We start from the raw sequence: 22,213 nt of genomic DNA on the forward strand, positions 1-22,213 counted from the left end.
TTGTTTTTTATAAATCGTGTAGCCGGATGGCTATACTCGATTTTTTAATTAAAAACAATATAGCCGCGCGGCTATAACCGTTTTTATAAATTTTTTTAAAATAGCGGCTATACTTGCTGTTTTTTAATTTTATTTTTAATCGAGTATAGCCGGTCGGCTATACTGATTTTGACATGTGGGCACCTAATGGCTGGGTGGGTCTTTTTATATATATATATATATATATATATGTATATCAAAATAGTATAGCCGCTCGGCTAGACGCGATTTTTAAACTTTAAAAAAATAGTATAGCCGGCCGGCGATACTCGATTTTTAATAAAGACAGATTCAGGTGTGCGGAAATCATTCTGACGGATAAAGAAAGAGCACCAACCAACAAAATTCATAAACACACAGCTCCAACTATTTAGATGTAAGATAAGATCAAAGAATAAAAGACCACCCTAGTTTAAGTTGAAAATTTATTAACCCATCAGACAGTCATTTTCAAACTAGATCCAACACGAACCCTCTTGCACCCATAGCTTCATAATTCACAGAAAATTATGAAAAGTAGGCAATGGCAAGAACGATGGTTCAAACATTTAAGATATTACTAAGATAGCAAAGCATGAAAGCAAGAACGCATTTACTTACATTCTCAGGTAGGCAGTATCCATGATCAATTGGAATGAGCAAAGTCTGACCATCTTCCCCTTTTCTAAACAGAGTATTCCCGGCATGCCTGTCGGCATTTGCCATTCTTAGATCAAACACACTAATCTTGTGCACCTCCTCCACGGGGAAACGACTAGGGTACCCATGTCCTCACAACTTTCATCATTCTTCATGAACATCTGCTGCAATGACCCAATCTTAACATTCTTTAATGAGCCTTCATACCCTTTCGAATAATTAAACCCTTTGTGCAAGCACCTAACCAAAACTGTAGGAGGCACGCCAGAAAAGCCAATAGCCTCGCTTGATAAGTTGCGCGGCCCGCCCTTGGGATGATCTAATATGTATGCTGCAACTTCCCTCAGGGCTCCTTCTCCCACCCTTGTTCCCCTTTTCAAACCTTCACCATCCGGAGATACGGCCAAGCCATGGGGATTGTTCACTGCAATAGACTATCTTCATTTGTAGAGTTGTCTCAAATTCGAATCTCTATTAACACCCACCTTCGCTTTTAGACTATCTTCATTTGTATTAAAGAGTATGAAAAAAAGGTAAGAGTTTAACTTTTGTGTTGCTTAATAAAATGAAGACCCATGCATTTAACGCCCACTTAAGCCCAATGAGGCAAGCATTTAAGCCCATGGTTTAGAACCTAAAGTTGGATTGGGACTCTCAACTGCCCCTTTACCCGCCAAAACCCTCGTCTCTGACCAGACTCTGAAACAATGGCGATCAATCTTCTGCTTGTTACTTTGCTCTGCATTCTCATCTCAACCGTTGTTTCACAGCCTGACTCTCCTCCATTTCCTCAAGAACTCATCAATGCCATCATCAGCCCCACTCCTTCACCTTCTTCTTCTTCAATCCCTCCAACCCCAACACCCTCAATCCCACAGACTCCTCTTGTCCCTGCTCTCTTTGTCATCGGCGACTCCTCTGTCGACTGTGGCAACAACAATTTCCTAGGAACTTTCGCTCGTGCTGACCACCTTCCCTACGGTCGAGACTTCGATACCCACCAACCCACTGGGAGGTTCTGTAATGGCAGAATCCCTGTTGATTATCTTGGTAAATGTTGCTTCTTTAAACACCCTTTTCTTGCTCTGATGGGTTGTTTCTGTGTTCTTGGTTCATTTCATGTCGATGATTTTTCTGGTTTGCTCTTTTTGTCTTTCACGTCAGAATTCTTGTTTAATTTTCCAATAAATGTAGAGGTTCAGTGAAGCTTTTGGTTTTCTTGGAAACCCCAAAATGGAAGAAATCCAAAGTTCACGGATTTTACCAACCAATTTCTTCATTTCTTGAAGGATTCAGTTCTGAATGTGTTTTCGTGAACCAGAATTCAGGATAAAAGCTAAATTTTGAATGTTGAGAATCTGTGGCGTGTTTCTTTCAATGGCATGTGTGTTTGAGAAACTGGCTTAGTTATTAAACTTTCTCTCAGGGTTCTTTTTTTTTGTGAAATTTTCTATCAGCACTTCGTCTCGGGCTGCCTTTTGTACCGAGTTATCTTGGGCAGAATGGAAGAGTGGAAGGTATGATTCAGGGATTGAATTATGCATCAGCTGGTGCTGGAATCATATTCACCAGTGGTTCGGAATTGGTATGTTTCAAATTTTCCCCTCAGTTGATTGATAATATTGCACCAGAAAGTCAGAAATGTATTAATTTTGATATTGAACAAGAAGGCTTTTAAGCCTTTCAAGTGCTGTTAGCTTTGCAATATAAGCTCTTCATTTAATATGGTTTGATTGGGTATTTAAGGCTTCTTGATTTTGAATGACTTCGACTCTGCTGGGCTATTCCAACTATCAACCATTAGTACTGATGTAAAGTTTTCTACAGGGTCAACATGTTTCCTTCACCCAGCAAGTTCAGCAGTTTACAGATACCTACCAGCAGTTTATATTAAGTTTGGGCGAGCAAGCTGCTATTGATCTCATCTCAAATTCAGTGCTTTACATTTCAATTGGAATCAATGACTATATACATTACTATTTGCGTAATGTATCTAACGTGCAAAATCTGTATCTACCGTGGAGTTTCAATCAGTTTTTAGCATCTACATTGAGGCAGGAAATTAAGGTGATCTCCTAACCCTACTGATTTAACATATTCTTGTCTTTATATAATGATGGTTTCTAAAATAGCCTCCCAATTTGGAGTCTAACTGATTACTTAGAGATCTTGGTTTACTTTGATGGTGCAGAACTTGTACAGCATAAATGTCATGAAGGTGGTTGTGATGGGGCTGGCACCTATAGGCTGCGCTCCTCACTACTTATCTCAGTACAGAATGAAGGATGGACAGTGTGTTGAGGAGATAAACGACACGGTGATGGAGTTCAACTTTGTGATGAGGTATATGATTGAGGAGCTACGCGAAGAGCTTCCTGATTCCAACATCATCTTCTGTGATGTGTTTGAAGGTTCGATGGATATAATAAAAAACTCTGAACATCATGGTGAGAGGTTTTCTAAATTTCTTTTTCCCCTGTTACCAAATCTGTTAGTGGTGTCCTCATCTAATGCAGTGTGAATTATGATCATGTTCAGGTTTGAATGCCACAGCTGATGCTTGCTGTGGGTTGGGGGAGTACAAGGGTTTTGTCATGTGCTTATCACCAGAAATGGCTTGCAGTAATGCTTCTAACCATATCTGGTGGGATCAATTCCATCCAACTGATGCAGTCAATGCCATCCTGGCTGATAATGTGTGGAATGGCCTGCACACAAAAATGTGCTATCCCATGAACTTGGAGGAAATGGTAGCGTTCGACTCCTAAAGATTGGATGGAGAATCTGAGGAAAAGTTGTATGCTATATAAACAGAGATTCGACGAAGAAGACTAAAGCATATCATGCAAGCATGTCACCCCTGCTTGGAAACATGACTGAGATTGTGAATTTGATGTTACATTTCACTATAGAGGTGGCATTGCCAAATTGTTGGCTGATGTCTGTTGGCAACTAAAATGTGTTTTCTGGTTTATGCAATGAGATCCAATTTAGAGGTAGTCGCTAGTTTCATCTTCAATGTCTCGTCTCAGCACAAAACTAGGAAAAGCACTTGTGATATCCCTGCAATGAATATCAACTTCAATTTAGCTTGTGTTGATCATAAATTTACAGGATGGCAACCAAATTGAAATTGAAAAATAGATATTGTTTTGAGTTTTTTTTATTCGGTACAAATCGTTTTTAGGTTTTCACTGGTTGATATGTGAAAAGTATCAGAAGAAAAACAGAAGGCTGGGACTATAAGCAAAAGAGGAATTACTTCAGGTATGGAACTGTCATGTTCTTCAATAAGGACGGATTTCGATCCACGAGTTCCCTCCACTCTTCCAGATCAATCTTTCCATCTCCATTTAAATCTGCTTCCTCAAATGTCTATGGAGTTACAAAGCAAAAGATGTACTCAGTTGATACATGACTAGGCGGATTACATGTACCACCATCTTGCATGCCTTACCTTATCAATAATGGCTTCCACAATGTCATCAGAGAGGATCAAGTCTGACTCCTTCAGAAGCGCCAAAACCATCTCTTTCACCTTCAAACACTACTTCAATTAAATGCTTGGATTTGAAATAAGCTTTAATGGATCTTCTCAAGGTGTCTATGTTAATCATTGCGTGAAAAAAATAATGATTGCCTCTGTTTAGGACATGACAAGAACTAGGACTTGAAAGTGACTCTTTACCTCTTCACGTTCGATGAAGCCCGTCTGCCATATATCGTATAACTGAAATGCAACTGCCACATATTCTCTCAAAGTTTTAGTATAATCTTTACACATATAAGCAGGTTCAAATAAAAATGTACAGGATTGCTTACATGCAGCTTTTTCTGCTTGGGGTGCTTCTGGGTGGAACACACTTAGACATCGAATAAACTCTTCAAATTCTATTACCCCGTCATGTTTCGAGTCAAACATATAGAAGATCTATTAGGATAAGCAAGGTCAAGATAAGTTGTCCCCAAAAAACCACAGAGAATGTTAGAATGGCAGTAAAAAATATCAGCATTCCAAAGTTTAGGAAAAGCTACAAGTTACAATTTAAGTGTTACTTTCTTTCCCAAGTGCCAAAAAACTCAAAACCGACTTCAGGAAGCTCACCCTATCTGCAAAGAGACTTTGTTTTTTGCTGTTCCTGAATAAACCTAGCTGAAACTCTTCCTGCAAACGAAGTGTAGAATGATAACATAACACCAAATAATAGCTTTATAATATGTTCAAGCTTCATGTATCGATTCGAAACTAGAACCGATTTTTCAGTAATGGAACAGCAAGATGTTCAGCTACATGTAAACTTACTTTGCTTATAAGCCCATCATCAACTATAGAATTGCTTAGCTTCCTGAACAACTCATACAGAGTTTTAATATCAGTTATCTTAACTGCAAATACCAAAAATCGAAGTTATCAGAGTCATGAGGCGAAACCTAAAACAGAAAACTGCACCATAAAACAAGTAAATGAAAACAAAATGAAGCTTACAACATGTTTGAGCAGCAAGAACATCTGCATTGTCACATTGATGCCGCTGCTTCATGCAGACACAGCCCATCTAATCAATCTATGTGAACAAAAATTGTGTTCTTTGAGGAGAGTAAGTATATATGTCATATCATAAGTGTTATCCAATAGAAGGTATATAGCTTTCAATGTGAGAGCCAGGGGTGGCCCTGAGGGTGTGCAAGTGGTGCCAGCACAGGCCCCTGATTTTTGAGGGCCCCAATTTTTTTTTATGTGTATAATATATGTAGAGTGCTGCTATTTACACCCACCTGTCCTATTTTTCAACCCACCTTATTTTAAAAAATTTAAAGGCAAATTTATCTCTTTGTAAAACGACTTCTAAAACCCTAAAAATAAATTTTAAAAATAAAATAAATTTTTTCTTTTAACTCTCCATATTCTTTCCATCTTCCTGACCTCAACAAATTCAGCGAGCACTGATCTACCCATCCCAATCCTTTGAAAAGTAAAAAAAAAAATCAAATCAAATCAAATTCTCAACTCCACCTTTAATATTGTGGCTGGGTTGGTGGGTGTTGATAATGGAGGCCAAATTGTCCTTCAATTTTATTCTATTTTAAAGATTTTTTAGTCTGATTAACCCACATGCGGGTCCTTATTCCATATAACATCACTTCAATTAAAATCCATTGTAGTCTTGTTGGTCGTGTGTTGTTGTGGTGGTGGTGTCGTGAAGCCACCAGTACTGTTAAGGGGTTGATGAGAATATTAATATGGTAGGGTAAGGTTGTGATGTTGAAAACACACGAAGAAGATGAAGAAATTTTTTTTTTTGGGTTAAAATTTTTATGTTTTTAACTTGGAGTTGATGGTGTTTGGTTGAATTAATAATTAAAGGGTATTTTAGGAATAATGGTGGGTGGAAAAGTAGGATTTTATTTTTTCAAATTTACATAGTGGGTGAGAAAATAGGACAGGTGGGTGGAAATAGCACACTCCATATGTATAACAAATGTTATATATATACAGAGTGAGCAAATTGTTGACACAAAGACGTTTCTAGTTGTGTTGGTTTGTAGGGCCTCAACTTCTATTCAGGGCTCGACTTCAAAACTTGCTTGTGTTAAAGGCTTGTCCGATGTCAACACCAACATTCAATATCCCATCTAGTTTCACAACCACAAACTGAAATAATAAATACCTGATCACAAGGAATTAGTCAGTAATTATGCTCAGATATTCATTTTCGCAAAAATAATGCATCCAACTAAGTCAACCAAAATAATTGCATCAAATTAATGATGGTCCTGGAATATTGATATAAAATAAATTATGTGTTAAAAAATATTTAATATTTGAATATGATCTATGATGACAAGACTCATCGTCACAATCATGGTGATAATTCAAAAGGTGTAACATCTCTGACCCAATTTAATCGATTTAATCCCATTTAATTCTTTTGTGAAATTTCAATTTTGTCCTTGGGAATAGGGGTACCTTGGTCACTTTAAGAAGAAAAAAAATATTCATTGTATGGCATTACGTAATGGTGTAAGTTTGTGTTAGCTTATGTGAGGCCCCAATTTAAGGTTCGCACAGGGCCTTCAAAATCTCAAGACCGCCCTGGTGAGAGCCTGTTGGGTTTTTGTAGTTGCCGTTAAAGAGGGTTAAGGTCATATTTTATAACTTCATAACCGTCACAATTGTTCTCACGAGGAAGCATGTTCCAGCAGAACATTTTTTCCTATTGTTTCTCTCTGACCCTAGAAAAACTAGAAAAAGGTTTTTCCTTCGAAACTTACTTTTTAAGCCAAGGTCAGGCGATCGCCAATGACCATTTGGTCTATTTTGTTGGGGGAAGTCCCGAGTCTCGAATCCGAATTTAAATATCATAAACAACAGTTGTTAGTCAAACGAAAATTTAAATAAATCTGAGACTAAGGTCCATTCACTATTTTGTATGGTCCATGTTGAAATATATTTCTGGTTAATTGTACAATGACGCTCCGTGTACGGGTACTTAGATGCTAATTTGACACACACCGAATAATTCTATAACATCTGCTTACAGAATTGGTGTGTTCCCTCGGTGGGTTTCCGTGATGGACTTAATATCTTCATGCTCTAACTTCTACAATTTGGAGGAATTCGGAACTTGTGATAAGCAGGTGCGCATGCCTTGACTGAAGATTTAGATTGTAAAAAAATATTATTCCATATTTACGGCCATGGTTTCTTCTATATGAATTCGGAACCTGGTTCTTATTTTTCCTGGAAGAAACGGTTAGGAATGGAAACTTATTCAGTCGATGACATAAAGTTCCTCTTTAAAACATTCCTTTAACCATGAAAAGTTAGGGAAGACAATACAAGCTCAGAAATCAAATTTCCGTTTTACAAGCAAAAATATATCGGCAGAAATTTGAAGGTATTGGGCACAAATCTTGTCAATCTTAAGAAATGTCAACGTAAAGCATCAGTGAATCAACCATTGATTGATGTGAGTTTCACAATAAATCAACAAATCAACCATTGATTGATGTGCGTTTCGCAATAAATTGCATTATTGCTTTTTCGAGCATGTAATTAACGAATTCTTAGCAAACTTTAGAAAGAACAGAAAAATGATCCAGCCAAATAAAGGGGAAAAGGGGGAAAGATTATAAACATTCTAAACTAAAATTTACACTTTGTGTACAAATTAAACAGTTAAATTACATAATACACTGTGAACCACTAGAGTGTTTGCTGAGTGAGGCCTTTATCACCGAAAACTTTGTAGAAAACATACCACGCGATGCTTGATCTCAATTGGGGCTATGCTAAGGGGTGCAGCCTCAATATTTTGTTTGGTTCCTTTCCTCTTCTATGTGCCATGCTTTACACAGGCTGCTTACTTGATGTGTCCGTCGTCTGAGGCGAAAAATGTTGGCACTGTCTATCTTTGTAGTACTATTATATCTAATCTTGAACTTCAGTGTTGAGCACAAAGCTGGGAAATTGTATGGTTATGTCCCTAGGAAATGGAAACCAAATTTAGAACCGTGTAACTTTGAGGAAATGTGTTCTGGATTTAGTTGAAATTAAGAAAGCAATTTTCATTTTGGAGCCTTGGAAAGAGCAGATAGTTATATAAGTTGTGCCTTCATGAGACAACTAGGACTCTGCATTGTTAAACTCTTTAGCAAATGAGATTTCTTGTTTCAATTTATTGTCATCTGCTAACTATATTTAACCAATCACAATCAAATTAAGCAAACATCGACACAAGAAATGAGTGCTGGTGAGATTAGTAGGCTTTTGGGACTCACTTTAGATATGGAAGAGTCATATTCTTTATTAGAGATGGATGCTTTGCTACAAATTCTTTCCACTCTTCTTGATCGATTTTCCCGTCCCCTTTTAAATCTGCCTCCACCATTGTCTTTAGAGAAACGCAAGGAATGGTTAGATAGAACAATGAGTAACACAGAACATATACAACAAAGTGTAGAATAATCAAAACCTTATCTACAATTGATTCAATAACATCATCGGAAAGTTCCAGATCTGATTCACTCAATAGGGCTGACACCATCTCCTTCACCTGCCATGGAAACATTACCCACAACATGCATAGAGAGGTAGAAAGCATCAGAATTGCAGAAGTTTCTTTCTTTAATAGATAAATAAAAGATGTGGAAATATAAAACTGATTATATTTTGTACAAGCTACAGTTGATACTAACGAAATACCATGGGACATCTCGATATAGCCTACATATAATGAGCATGGGAGAATCACAATAACACATGAAAACTTTGTTCACATACATTGACAATGCCATTTAACTTGATCTAAAAAAGATGCATTGCTTAATCATTAACCATGAGCAAGAGTAAGAACAGTCAAGCACAATAGTTGTGCTCAATTAACTACAATACGGAAAAGTGACCAAGATGAAAATTGCAGGGGATTCACCTCATCACGCTCAATGTAGCCGGTCTGTCGTAGATCATACAATCTGAATGCGACTGCAAAGAATATACTTTAAGAGTTTAGTGATCATAAATATGCTGGATTTTGTAGTTGTAAATAGCACAAAGAGAAGGAAATCATGATTTTCTGTCATGACAAATACATCATACATGATATTTTTTCTGCTTCGGAAGCATTTGGGTGAAAAATACTTAATGACCGAACAAACTCTCCAAATTCAATAACCCCATTACGCTTGATGTCAAACAAGTCAAATACCTGCAATGAGAATATGCTCATTGTTAGAAAAACATCACAAATTCTCAATTGGGTTCAGTTTCTTATTTTGAATATAATTCTTGTGGAAAGTTTCTTATTGTTTACTTTACATATCTCTGCTACATGGTTTGCGTTATTTGTATTGGCTAAAAGCTTGGTTTTCTTTTTCTTTTTGAATGAAAGGTCAAAGTTCATAAAATCCTCACACACTTGACTGTAGCATGCTGCATTTGATCCAAAGTACAAACTCACAAACACAAACTTGAAGAAAATTAAGTAATAATATAGGTTGCACTCACCCTGTCCGCAAAAAGATTCTGTTTACTGCTGCTCTGAAATAGTGCAAGTTGGAATTCTTCCTGTTCATATCATGTCAAAGATTTAGTGCAAGCCATCTTAAGAAAATGAAACAGTTAAGATTCTATTTCGAGTCTGCAACAATTTCAGATTGCAGATCAAACACTAAGCCATCTCAAGAAATATGTCAGAAGATTGAAACCTTAGCTAGAAATACCTTGTGTAGAAGAAGACCATCTTTAATTATGGAACTGCATAGTTTCTTAAACAGATCATACAAGGCCTCCACTTCATTTACTGTAACTGTTAAATAATTGAGGCACCAAAATATATAAATTTGAGCTTAATCCATACAAACACTAGCAATTAGCAAAGCAAATACACACAAAATTTCAAACAGTAAGCATATGGTGAGTCAGTGATGGCAGTACTATGTGATGAACCTAGCATCTATGCAACCATCACAGCAGGTGAAAGAGGGAGGAATTCTATGATAACACAATAAAAAGAAGCAACTAAAATTGATAGTAAAGTAATGAACATCAGGCAATAGCACCGCAGTAGCAGAGTGTGTGTTTTGGCAGCTGCAATATTGCCTAGCATGACCAAGGTGCCAGAAAGGACATGGCACTGCCTTGGAAGAACTTTAACATGTGAATATAAAGGCGCGGACATAGTATATACTTCCTCCTCCCAACTCACAAAGCGAGAGGTTAGAGGAGGAAGGACAATCAGTAATAGAAAACTATATGCACAGCACGGCATCAACACAATGGCTTCATGTACAATGCCAGAGATAATTATTGGAGGATGCAGGCAACTCAATCAACATAAATTTGTTAAAGTTCCACAACAAGTGAAAAACTGTGCCAAGTAATTCGAGCAACTCTCGAGTCTACTACTTACAAGCAGTTTCTGAAGCAAGAATAGTAGGGTCCTCATACCCAAGTCTATGTCTACCAACTCTGGAACTCATCAAGGAAAAGCAGTGCAGGAAACGACGCATGGTCCAATATAAGATTATCAGATGTTTGATCTGCCAGAATCCAACGAAAAATGCATCAAATTAATAGGTATTATGAGCATCAATTTCATCCCATCCCAACAGAGAAAAGATAACACCACCAAGAAAATGGAGACTGAGCCACAAACTTTCCATGTTGAAATAAAAAATTAAACTACGGTCATGATTGACCCTTAAACAATCAATTTAGGATCAAATCCAGCAAATGTAGACAATATTTTAGACACTCACATCTGCGCAAAATGGGTGTCAATAGTTAGTTAGTAAGCACTGTTTCATAGCCAGGGTCCAAAGCAAATGGTCATGATCTGGATACCAGTACTTTTTGGTGGGAATAAAATATATCAATTATCAATGGCATACTGCTACCATTTGTACAGGGATTACTAGATGAGATCTATCCAGCAATAAAAATGGAAAAAAAGCACTAATAATAGAACTGTTCCATTAATCCATGAAACATAAAAACAAAGTTCGTACCTTGCAGAGCCAAGCTGCAAAAACATTCAGAAAAAGTCAACCTGCAGAGCAAAACAGCAGTGTCTGCTTTCATATCAAGATTTCCACCCTACAAACTCAAGCAAAAACAAACTATTTCCAAAATCTCATTGCACCTTTCTGAAAAACAATGAAAATGAAAGAAACCCAACATCTACCTAAGTTGACCTCAGCCAGCACACAACAGCAGCATGCAAATTAAACCAGTTTCCCCCACCTCCCCACTAAAACTCCCAAAAGAGACAAAAGGAAAGTAACACTAGAAAAAAGAGATATATGACAGAGAAAGAAGTGTAGATTTTGTTTGGGTTTGAGAAAACTGACCTGGGTTAGTGGGTGTTGGTGCTCTTAAGCTTTAAAAGGAGTTGATGATGATAAAGCTATGCACTTTCCTTCAAAACTAAATCTTCCATTTGTTAGTCTCCTTTGACACAGAACTAGTCCATCTTTCTTCCATTTTTAATTGACATATTCTGCTCCTGACTTTGGTGTCAGATGATTTTAAAATATTCAAGCAATCGCTTTCTGCTACCATCATTTTCTCAACTTGCCTCCATTATTTTCTTTTTCCTTTCGTTTGTTTTTGTTGTGGTTTGTTTGCCACGTGCATTCTATACGCGCATTGGCGGTTGTTGTAGATCACACAGGCACAGCAGACAGCACATAGTTGACAATCACTTAGATGAAAATCTAATCTCTGGTTACCATTGTTATTGGTTTTGTTTTATTAATATATGACTCGTCAGCAGCAGTGAGCTTTGAATCTACGTGCTTTTCCAAAAAGAAGTTCAAAGAAGAGAGCTGTTGGATATTGAACATTTCCCCACGTCCCTCGTGGAAACTGTTTTGTTTAATCACAACATTGAGAAGTATAATCCTATACGGACGAGCTTCCCATGGATCTTGGACGAGCTTCCCATATAATGCCACATCTTAACTTCCACAATTGACAAAGAAACGAAAATTTCCATGAGAATAAATTATCATATCCTTTACTTTCTATCTCACTCATTACATGATATGTATATATGCTTTTTTTATATAGATTAAATATTGTATTCGAGTGCCTACACCTCCTATTTGTCTTTCTCTCATCGCGTGCACTAGCTAGCACGTAATGAGAGAAAAGAAATGTAGACGGCCCCTTCGTGATAAAAAAGATCCTCTACCTTCTCTAGGATAATAAACATTTATCCTTAGACTCAAGGCAAGAGTAAACTTACCTTTTTTTGTTGACTAAAACTTCATGTTATGAGATTATACACTCTTTGTGTTTATTTCTTTGACCACATTGGCATCCTATGAGAGAGATATCCACATAATGTGCATGTCTTGTAATAAAAGGACGGTATCGTGAGAATGTGAATGAGTGAGTGTGGTCTAGTTTTCACCTTACACCGGAACCATAATTGGTAGTATTCAACTAGTGTGGTTTGGTTTGATTTTGGTAAAACAAATTTAAAAAACCAGTCAGTTTGATTTAAAGGTTTTTTAGGTTTTAGACATAAAAAAAATTTCACTTTTGGAAAAAGCAAAGTTTTTTCAAAAAGACAAAACCACTCAACTTTCAAATCAAAGACATGCAAATGTATTGGATTCCTTAGGAAATCTAAAAATAAATAAGGGCATTTTCGTCCATTTTTGCTTCTTTTAAAATTTTTCTCTCCTTTTGCTTTTTCCAAAATGTCCCTTGATTTAAACCGATTTCGGTGAGGTTTTAGTTTTTTCGATTTTGGACCGAATTTTATATATATATATTTTTTCAAATTAATTAATTTTTTTACAAATTCCAACTAATATTTTATTTTTTGGGCTTAAAAAATCACAAACTACTCAATTTCATGCAAAAAAAGATGATTGTGTCTAGAAAATAGAGGTGCTTTGAAGTTGGACTTGGGAAAATATTAGTTATGGGATTAGAAATTTAGTATTAGACTTAAATAAATTTTTTTTAAAATAAAAAATTACATAGTCTTTCTAGTCCGATCTAATTTTGTAAGGTGTGAAACCGACAGAAATCGATTTAAACAATCCATTCGATTCGGTGCGCTTGTTGACTTTTTAATCAACATGGTTTTTATTTTTTCCAATTGTTTCCGTTTGGTGCAGCTTGGTGTTCCAGTTTTTCGGTCTTGATGCCCACCCCTAGTAAAAAATCTCACAGTGGAAAGTTAAGAAATTTAGCAAAAATTTATAAGAAGTTGGACTATTCTCCCCCATTGCCAATTGATTTTGAGGTAAAACCTCAACTTCCTTAAGGTAAGTCACATAATAGGACGGATGTGAGAAATAACCACACAATGTGTATTTCTGGTAATAGGAAGAGAACCTATAGATCGCGTAGAAGTAAAAAAAAAAAAAAATCAAGATAGTTGGGCCTTGGTGGCGGTGCAATGCATGTGGAATTATCTAGGGCCTTGGGCCTCAAAATAAGATAATAGGAGGCGACTGGGCTTACGGACGACAATTATTTTGGGCCTTCTCCGCATGTTGGGTGTAGCAGCGCTTCCCAAGTTTCCGAGTTAACTCGCTGGTGTTGATCATTCGCAACGCTCTCTCCCAGAGATACACAGAAATGGTGGTCTCTCTCTTTTCAGGTAATCTCTACCCCTCGTTGTTCTGGTTTCCTTGTTACCCGTTTTGACCTTTGCGATTCTAGTTATTTAAATCGCCAGACGGTTGAATTCAACAAGATCAGATTTTAAAAAAAAAATTAATTTCTTATTTTGCATAATAATTATTGTTTTATTAGGTTTTAATTTGAGGAGCATGTTCTTTGGAGACGCAATGGAAGTGGATTTAGTTACAAGCAGCGTACAAGAGGGAGGTGCTTTTGGAGTTACTGATACTTATAGCAATGTAAGCTTCAAGATCATTTTCATTGAGCTGTAGCACGTAGTTTCTATGTCATTGAAGCTTATTTTTTATTATGTAGCTTGAATTGGTTGAATGAATGATTATATATGGAAAATACGTTTCTCTTTTTGAAGAGTTGTGGTGAATGGTTGAACCATTTTCATCTAGTAAGTCAGACATTTGAAGCTCTAAATAAATGTGTGAACTTTGACTTGCTTATTATTGTGTTACTTGTGGATATGCAAGTTTAAGTTTGGTTACTTGGTTTGCTATCATTTTGGGATCAAATTTTTGGTATGTATTTAATGTGCAGGATAATCCTAATTTCGAGGGCGAAACATGTGGGATATGCATGGATGCTGTTATCGATAGGGGTGTTCTGGATTGCTGCCAGCACTGGTATGCGCTTAAGTGTCTGTCTTTGTGTGTGTATGTGGGTGAGAGAGAGATAGATAGAGAGAGATTTGAACAAGTTTTCATTTTTATTATAAAAGTATTCTGTTGCTACCTTGAACTCTTTCCTCTCCCTTTCTATTACTTAATTAAAGGAAAAAAAATAGAGGAAGGAAAGTGTTCAAATGTGCTCATAAGTTTTCCAGTAGTCATGTATGATGAAACCTACAAGGTGTATCAATATATTTAGAGGTTCATGTGAGGTGAAGTTATCCTTTGGTTAACACCCTTATTGTGTAATTATGGTGCTAAAATGAGAGAATGGGTTGCTTTCCATATGTTATATATATTTGACAGATGAAATTTGTATTACGGCAAGGGTTAACATTGTGATTTTTCAGGTTCTGTTTTGCATGCATTGACAATTGGGCTACCATTACAAACCTCTGCCCACTTTGCCAGAATGAATTTCAATTGATCACATGTGTTCCAGTGAGTGATGCAAATCCACGATTCTTTGTTTTTCTTATCCTGGTTATAGTAGTAGTTCTTTTAGGTATGGGATAATATAATGGTATTGATATACAACTAGTTGCAAAGAACAATTGTTATTTTGATTTCTACAACTGGCTGCTTTCAATAGGTTTCTTTTTCTTGGCAAATGGAAATTTTATTTTTGAAGTTATCCTATTGTGATTTGATGCTGTTGCAAAGTGATCCTAAAGCATATGAGATTGGTTTGAATGTGAAGGTATATGATACTATTGGGAGCAGAGTGGACGAGGACTCACCTTACAGGTACTTTGCAATTAACTATAAGATGTTTAAGTATATTGGTGGGGCTTCATTGTTCACATTTATACATGGCTTAGACTCATTATTTTGTGGTTTTTACTGCCCATACTATTATGTAGTCTTCTTATGAAATTGACATTCAAGATTCTGTCCAAGAAATTGCAATTGAGCCACTTATTTATTTATTTTTATTTATTTTTATTTTTATTGTGCCTTAGTTTCAACATAGACTAATTTTTCCGTATTCATCTCTGCAGAGACGATGATTGGAGTATTGAAGGAAAGAATAACACCCTCTCATTTCCATCATACTATATTGATGAAAATGTAATCATCTTTACATTTATTCTTCTTTTTAAGATCTTCTTGCAATTCTCATCTTTTCTTTCTAAGATTTTTTTAAAATTACTGATGTCAGATTCTTATTTACTCTATCATTTTGTAGGCAGTTATCTGCTTGGATGGAGATGGTTGCAAAATTCGAAGTGGCTTAGTGGCTATTGAGGATGATTCCAATCTTGATACATCAATTGCTTGTGATTCATGTGACTTGTGGTAAACAATCAGTCAATGTGATATATAATCTTTGTCCGTATAGATAGATATATGATTTTATCAAATATTGTTATTTTCTAATTGCTTTTTGATTTGAATGGAGACAGGTACCATGCTTTCTGTGTGGGATTTGATCCTGAGGGCACATCTGAGAGTACATGGTTATGCCCCAGGTAAGTTAGATGTGGATCATTGTTTTGTTCATGGGTGTTGCATTGTTGGTTCTTTTGCTGAGTCTAGTGTGTGAATTTTCCTTAAAACTTCAGTTAATAAGCACTTTTCATGCGTGTTCCGAACCTTACCTCTAAGCTCAAAGTTGTTTAATGGAGATGAATAAGCTGTCGGTCCTTTCTGTGGAAGCTTTGTTCTTGTTATGAAATCCCTATCTTGTCTTGAGTTTGTGAACCAATAACATTAAACCATCTGATTTATGACTTGAGGACAAGGTGAGCCCTTTATGTATACAATTGCTGCCAAGTAACAATCCTTCTAGGCTTGGACTGATTAGTGCAGCTTTGCTGATCTTTATTTATGCACCTCAGGATTAATAGAGATTTGAATGGAACACAAATTGCTCTGTTTTCATAAAATCCTAGGTCTCCTCTTTTCATTTCTTTAAGACACTGATACTTTTTTAAATTAATCCTAAATTGTGTATTTTCTGTAGATGTGTAGTTGATGAAATCCCGAAAAAATCAGATACAGATTCAGTACAGAGGTCTAACAGCCAGTATGGCCCAGAAAACGCTAATCGTGAATCTTTAGATGAGGATAATATTTCTGGAAAGGTATCTGTAGCTGTGGCTGATAGTGGTGAGACGGCTGTTGTAGTCTCAATGGTTGGAGAAAATCAACGCATCGTGGAGCCAAGTAAGAGAGTTTTGCCAACCGTTGAAGTTGGCAAGGACCTGGAGTCTGAAACATTGGTATTGGCTTCTGAGGATAGCCACAAGTTGGCAAGGCCCACCGGGGAAAGAACTATTACCCAGCCAGTGCTTGGAGCTCAGGCACTAGAACTTTCCTTATCCTGCGATACCTCAAATGTACCTTCAAATTCCTTAGCGCAGCAGTTTAGGATGAGTACTGATGGATCAACCAATGAGCTTAGTAGTTTTGATTGCATCGGGAATCCCTCCGGAAAGTCTTTTGATGAATCACACATTATTAACAAACTGACTGACAGTGATTCCAATATGGGTCTTGAACTTGGGTTAACTGTGGGCTCGTTTCTGTCTGGTAATTAACATTTTTTTTCCTTTTTAAAGCTTGATAATTTCATGATTAGGATAGCATAGAACTGAAGTGTATGCTTTACATGTTCAAGTTTATCTTATTTTTAATAATGTGCATCTAGCTGTTGACCTGAATAATAATGGAACTGAAGATGTGAAGCATCACAATCCCAAAGTAGAATATTTGTCAAAAGGTATTAAGCTGTTTTAGTCATTAATTGTCCTCTCTCTCTCTCTCTCTCTCTCTCTCTCTAGCACTATTTACACAACAGTCATTCATGCTCGTTGTTGAAATGTTTCTAGCTGCCATTCTTGTATCAAATCAAGAGACTGAAGATTTGAAGATTCACAATCCTTTAGAAGAATATTCGCCAATAGGTATGTGAAGCAGCATTAAATTGTTTATTCAACATTCACTCCTGCACATTGCTTAATTGCTGAAATGTTTACAGCTGATGAGATTGTACCAGATGCTAATTCGGATGCTCCTGGAATTGCTGTTGGTGGAAAGAGAAAGCATACTGATTGCAGGTCACATGTCATCCAAATATATCCGTTGATTCTTATACGGTTTTCAGCAATTAGTGCTCATAACTATGTTGCCCCAGGTTTTGTTACTGCTATCCTCATATCATAATCTGCCACCACTACACTGTAGTTTTCCTAATTCAAGTAGGATGCATTGTGTTTTTCTACCACCATTAATTCTGTTCACTGAAGTTTTTGTGGTTTATGTTGGATGTTTGTGTTTCTGGTCTCCATAAAAGTCCTTGGTTCATTCAGCTGGCTTGTTGATCCTGTAGTAGATATTGGGATCATAGGGAACATCTCTTCTTATCTTAACGATTCCATCAAGGTGGTTACTATCTTGCTAATAACCACTGTATGATATGGTAGTTTGTAGATAAAACTGAACCAGGATATAGGGTTCCAAATTATTGGATTATCCACATTAAACATGCATGCATGCAACACAAATTTTCAATTTCCTCAAAAGCCCATTTTTAGTTGCCCTTTCATGCTAAACATCATCAGTAAAATATCAACAATACTTGTCTAAAACATCAAGGAAATGTCAGCATAAGTAGATTCAACTGGTTGAACAAAAAGTGCATGCTAATTTAAAGTGAGTTAACTATCTTTATGCTTGTATGCTAGCCACGTTTGTTTATTGTCATTTGCCTGAAAGATGTGTTTGTAGTTCAAATGGCAATTTGCTGTTGTTTTTTACATTCTTCATAGCAAGTAGAATAAAATTTCTGACTTTATTTTTCCTGAATAAAATTTCTGACTTTATTTTTCCTTGACTTTTTGAAATAATAGTGATGACGTTCATACCATTGTTGTTGATGATGGAGATACTAACCCTAAGATTGAGACCAAAGAGTCTGTTAAGAAAATCAGACATGAGGTGAAGACTCAACCAATTGCTTCCAATGACCAAGCCAAAGCATCTATACCAGATGACTCTAAAAACTGCTCTATCCTGACAGTAGTTCCTCAAGATAGCACGTTAACTTTTCATCCTGTTGAGGAGAACATCACTTCCGATATATTGAGCATTGTTCGAACTACAAACCGTAAATCTTCCAAGGGGCTTGCACGCCCTAATCCTGCTGATAATTCATCACAAGAACAAGAAACTATGGCTGGTTTGAGAGTTAAAAAGATCATGAGGAGAGCTGCTGAGGACAAGGACTCATCCATGGTAGTTCAGACACTGAGAAAAGAAATAAGAGAAGCTGTCAGTAATAACTCTTCAAAAGATTTTGGTGCAAACCTTTTCAATCCAAAGCTTCTTGATGCCTTTCGGGCTGCTGTAGCAGGACCTAAAACGGAGCCTGTTAAGAAGTTATCACATTTGGCAGTGAAGGCAAGGAAGGCAATGTTGCAGAAGGGGAAAGTACGTGAGAATCTAACAAAGAAAATTTATGGGTCATCCAATGGAAGAAGAAAACGCGCATGGGACCGGGACCGTGAAATTGAATTTTGGAAGCATCGCTGCATAGGAACTACTGAGCCTGAAAAAATTGAAACTTTGAAGTCAGTTCTTGACCTTCTGAAAGGGAGATCAGAGGGTGCAGACACAGAGCGGGAGTCTGATAGGCAGTCCACAAATCCAATTCTTTCCAGGTTGTATTTAGCAGATGCATCTCTACTTCCAAGAAAAGATGATATTAAGCCTCTCTTAGCTCTTAAAACTGCTGGTAATTCAGAGCACAATGATAAACAACCCGCCTTGATTGAAAAGTGTTCCAAGTCGTCTCTCAATGATTGTACTTCAAATTCCACAGAAACAAGTAAGGTTTTATCAAAAGGTGGGATTCCTTCATTAGAGAAATATGGGAGTAAAAATCATGTTCCCAGCTCAGGGAATGGTGTTGCTTCTAGCAAAGTACATCAAGACAGACATGCGGAAGGGTCTTTGGTTTCTTCAGCTGGTGGTTCCAAATCTATAACCAAGAGGGAAGTAATTGAAAAACCTGAAGATATAAAAAGTGACAAAAGAAAATGGGCTTTAGAGGTTCTTGCCAGGAAAACAAGTGGTGCAGGCGGGAAAGCAGCAAATGAAAAACAGGAAGGCAACACTGTGCTCAAAGGAAATTACCCTTTGCTAGTACGTAATAGATTTACTTTTAAAACCTTTCATCTTTTCTGTTTGGTTATGCAGGTGATATATCATATTAAATTATGTTTTGTGGTTGCTTTGAGCAGGCTCAATTACCAATAGACATGAGACCAAATTTGGCATCCAGTCGTCATAATAAAATCCCCTTATCAGTGAGGCAGGTATGAAGTGTGTGCTTGCTTCTATTACATCTCTCCTTAGGTTACTCTTTGAGTTATTTTTAATATGCAAGGAGTGTATTGCCTTCTGTTGGTCTTTGCAAAATAGAAAGGCAGAAGTTGTTTTAAATTTTCTTATGAGGAAATGGTAGAAAGCAACCATTCCACATTTTTTTGTAATCTTGCATGGGGAATGATTCATGACACACAACTGCGTTCACCACCATCTCAATCAAACCACAATGAATTCATTACCATCATTTTAACCGGTGCTACTGGTACTACGACCACACCAATGCGAACACCAGCATGACTACCTCAATTACCAATTTTAGTGACAGTGCTTGTCTGCTGAAAACTAACAAATTCATCCATATATGAAAATTCTAAAATAAAATCTCAATTCAGTTTAGGCGGCATTCTTGCATGGATAGATCTTTAGAGCTGGAACCCAAAGGCCACAATTATAGTCAACTATTTTCTTGGTTTATCTATCATGTATTTTAATGTAGAGAATAGATCCATTCAAACAAAGGATATGTTAGTACAATTTATAAAGCTTGCTTTCTCAAACCATTTACTTGTTTAATTTTCATGAAACTGGAGGCTAATTGGTTTTTTGGACTTTGTTATAAACATCTGCTGTGCAGACACAGCTTTACCGTCTGACTGAGCACTTCTTGAGGAAAGCAAATCTTCCTGTGATCCGTAGAACTGCAGATACGGAGTTAGCTGTTGCAGATGCAATTAATATAGAAAAGGAGGTGCTGATAGGTCAAATAGCAAGCTAGTGTATCTGAATCTATGTTCCCAGGAGATATTGCATCGTTCAGAAAATAGGAAGTCTAGTGGAGCCCCAGTACTTAGTTCAGCCCCAACTTCAGTCCCTGCTGAAAGATCAGAACAAGCTGCAAATGAACTTTCAACTGATCCTGTAATTGAAGCAGCACTGAGAAATGCCGGTCTTCTGTCTGATTCTCCTCCAAATAGTCCACATCCCAATATGGAAGTTCCAGTTGAAGAAGATGGCCCCTCATTAGATATCAGAGAGGAAGGGCCTGATAATGTATTTGAGATGGATTTTCATCCAGACCTGGACATATATGGGGATTTTGATTATAATTTGGAAGATGAAGACTACATTGGTGCTGCTGCTACAAAAGTCTCTAATGCACAACCAGAAGAAGGGGCGCCAAAATTGAAACTGGTTTTCTCTACACTTCAGCCTGAAAGATCTATTCATACTCTAGATCTTGAAAAGACTGAGAAGACTGAAGTACAAAAAGATTTTTCCAGCATGCTTGAGAATCCTACTTATTCAGGTTTGGAACATTCCACCACAGACGGTGGGACTGAGGAGTCTTGTGCTCCTTTGGAATCCTTGTTCGGTAAAGAAGGTGAAGAGCTTTCTGTTGCAGAGTGTGAAGAATTATATGGGCCTGATACAGAACCACTGATAAAGCAATTTCCAGGAGCATCAGAAAAGCAATCGGGATTACTTGATGAAGCTCTGGTTAAAGACAAAGATCCTAAAGAGAATGAAAATAATGAGCCAAAGCCAAACAAATCAATAAAAACATCTGGAATTGGTAATGAGAACAATGCACAAAATGTGATGGTTGCCAGTGCTGGTTGCAACTCCTCTGGTGGTGAAGATTCAACGAACCATACCCAACCAGGTGGAAATGTTGAAAGTAAGGAGAAGAAGACCAGTACGGTTGCTAACAATCAGTCTAACAGCAGCAGTTCTGTATCTAAGAAGGTTTTCCCCAAGCCACTTACCCCGAAAACTTATCTTCCCTTTGCGTTGATCTTAAAAGGATTTTACTATGCGTGATCTTAATGTAATTGACCTGGGAGAAAGAGGGTTTCTTCCCCAGTGTGTTATTTAAGCTAACCCATTGTTCCAATACTTTACAGGTTGAAGCCTACATTAAAGAGCACATCAGACCGCTATGCAAGAGTGGCGTGATTACAACTGAACAGTATAAGTGGGCTGCAGCCAAAACAACTGACAAAGTTATGAAATATCATTCTAAAGCCAAGAACGCAAACTTCCTAATTAAGGAAGGCGAGAAGGTGAAGAAGCTCGCAGAGCAGTACATTGAGACAGCCCGACAGAAGGAAAAAACTGATCCTCTATAACGACAGTTATTTTCGGCTATCAGATTATTCAGAATTTCCACTCTTCTAATTGGTGTAATTTGTAGATAGGAGACATTGTATAAAAACATCCCCAACCCCATGCATTGTATAAGTTGATGAAGAAACTCGTGTTGGCACATGTATCCCGGTGAATTTTCATATGCCTGAGCAAAAAGCGTAAACAAGTATATCACAATTTATTGTGCATGGCATTTGGACCAAACTTGATACATATGCTACTCATT

The 22,213-nt window shown here is 37.0% G+C and overlaps 4 protein-coding genes and 1 pseudogene across 6 annotated transcripts; 2 read left to right on the plus strand and 3 right to left on the minus strand.

Annotated features, from left to right (window-relative positions):
- Positions 1 to 447: 447 nt before the first annotated feature.
- Positions 448 to 1,302, minus strand: LOC148915248 (phosphatidylinositol 4-kinase gamma 2 pseudogene; annotated as a pseudogene).
- An 83-nt stretch (positions 1,303 to 1,385) lies between these two features.
- LOC107882089 (GDSL esterase/lipase At1g71691-like) lies at positions 1,386 to 3,767 on the plus strand. Its single transcript, XM_089041836.1, has 5 exons — positions 1,386 to 1,728; positions 2,136 to 2,263; positions 2,506 to 2,745; positions 2,870 to 3,125; positions 3,217 to 3,767. Exons 1-5 carry the CDS (start codon positions 1,386 to 1,388, stop codon positions 3,444 to 3,446), a joined length of 1,197 nt encoding a protein of 398 aa, XP_088897962.1. The 3' UTR covers positions 3,447 to 3,767.
- LOC103337790 (calcineurin B-like protein 7) lies at positions 3,496 to 5,277 on the minus strand. 3 transcript variants are annotated; one of them, XM_016795677.2, is made up of 8 exons: positions 5,165 to 5,277; positions 4,982 to 5,064; positions 4,784 to 4,843; positions 4,501 to 4,609; positions 4,367 to 4,419; positions 4,136 to 4,216; positions 3,941 to 4,053; positions 3,496 to 3,741 (listed from the first exon to the last, which is right to left on the minus strand). In XM_016795677.2, the coding sequence occupies exons 1-8, from the start codon at positions 5,232 to 5,234 to the stop codon at positions 3,669 to 3,671; spliced, it is 642 nt and encodes a 213-aa protein (XP_016651163.1). In that variant the 5' UTR covers positions 5,235 to 5,277; the 3' UTR covers positions 3,496 to 3,668. The 3 variants fall into 3 exon arrangements, with proteins under 3 accessions (XP_016651163.1, XP_088897964.1, XP_088897963.1); XM_089041838.1 differs by having other exon boundaries at positions 4,136 to 4,225; XM_089041837.1 differs by having other exon boundaries at positions 4,367 to 4,609.
- Positions 5,278 to 7,755: 2,478 nt separating this feature from the next.
- On the minus strand, positions 7,756 to 11,522 carry LOC148915249 (calcineurin B-like protein 7). Its single transcript, XM_089041069.1, has 9 exons — positions 11,188 to 11,522; positions 10,590 to 10,719; positions 9,901 to 9,986; positions 9,686 to 9,745; positions 9,278 to 9,386; positions 9,111 to 9,163; positions 8,655 to 8,735; positions 8,461 to 8,573; positions 7,756 to 8,165 (listed from the first exon to the last, which is right to left on the minus strand). Exons 2-9 carry the CDS (start codon positions 10,687 to 10,689, stop codon positions 8,111 to 8,113), a joined length of 657 nt encoding a protein of 218 aa, XP_088897195.1. The 5' UTR covers positions 10,690 to 10,719; positions 11,188 to 11,522; the 3' UTR covers positions 7,756 to 8,110.
- A 2,439-nt stretch (positions 11,523 to 13,961) lies between these two features.
- On the plus strand, positions 13,962 to 22,191 carry LOC148915250 (uncharacterized protein At4g10930-like). Its single transcript, XM_089041066.1, is given in 16 exon segments — positions 13,962 to 14,064; positions 14,375 to 14,460; positions 14,856 to 14,946; positions 15,206 to 15,252; positions 15,507 to 15,576; positions 15,695 to 15,804; positions 15,912 to 15,977; positions 16,472 to 17,040; positions 17,159 to 17,230; positions 17,340 to 17,414; positions 17,489 to 17,567; positions 18,360 to 19,653; positions 19,752 to 19,826; positions 20,474 to 20,585; positions 20,588 to 21,585; positions 21,744 to 22,191. Coding segments are annotated over 16 exon segments (4,059 nt in total). The 5' UTR covers positions 13,962 to 13,974; the 3' UTR covers positions 21,969 to 22,191.
- The last annotated feature ends 22 nt before the right edge of the window (positions 22,192 to 22,213 follow it).

The sequence above is a fragment of the Prunus mume genome, linkage group LG7, assembly GCF_029339155.1.
Source record: "Prunus mume cultivar Tortuosa linkage group LG7, ASM2933915v1, whole genome shotgun sequence".
NCBI classification, from domain to species: domain Eukaryota; kingdom Viridiplantae; phylum Streptophyta; class Magnoliopsida; order Rosales; family Rosaceae; genus Prunus; species Prunus mume.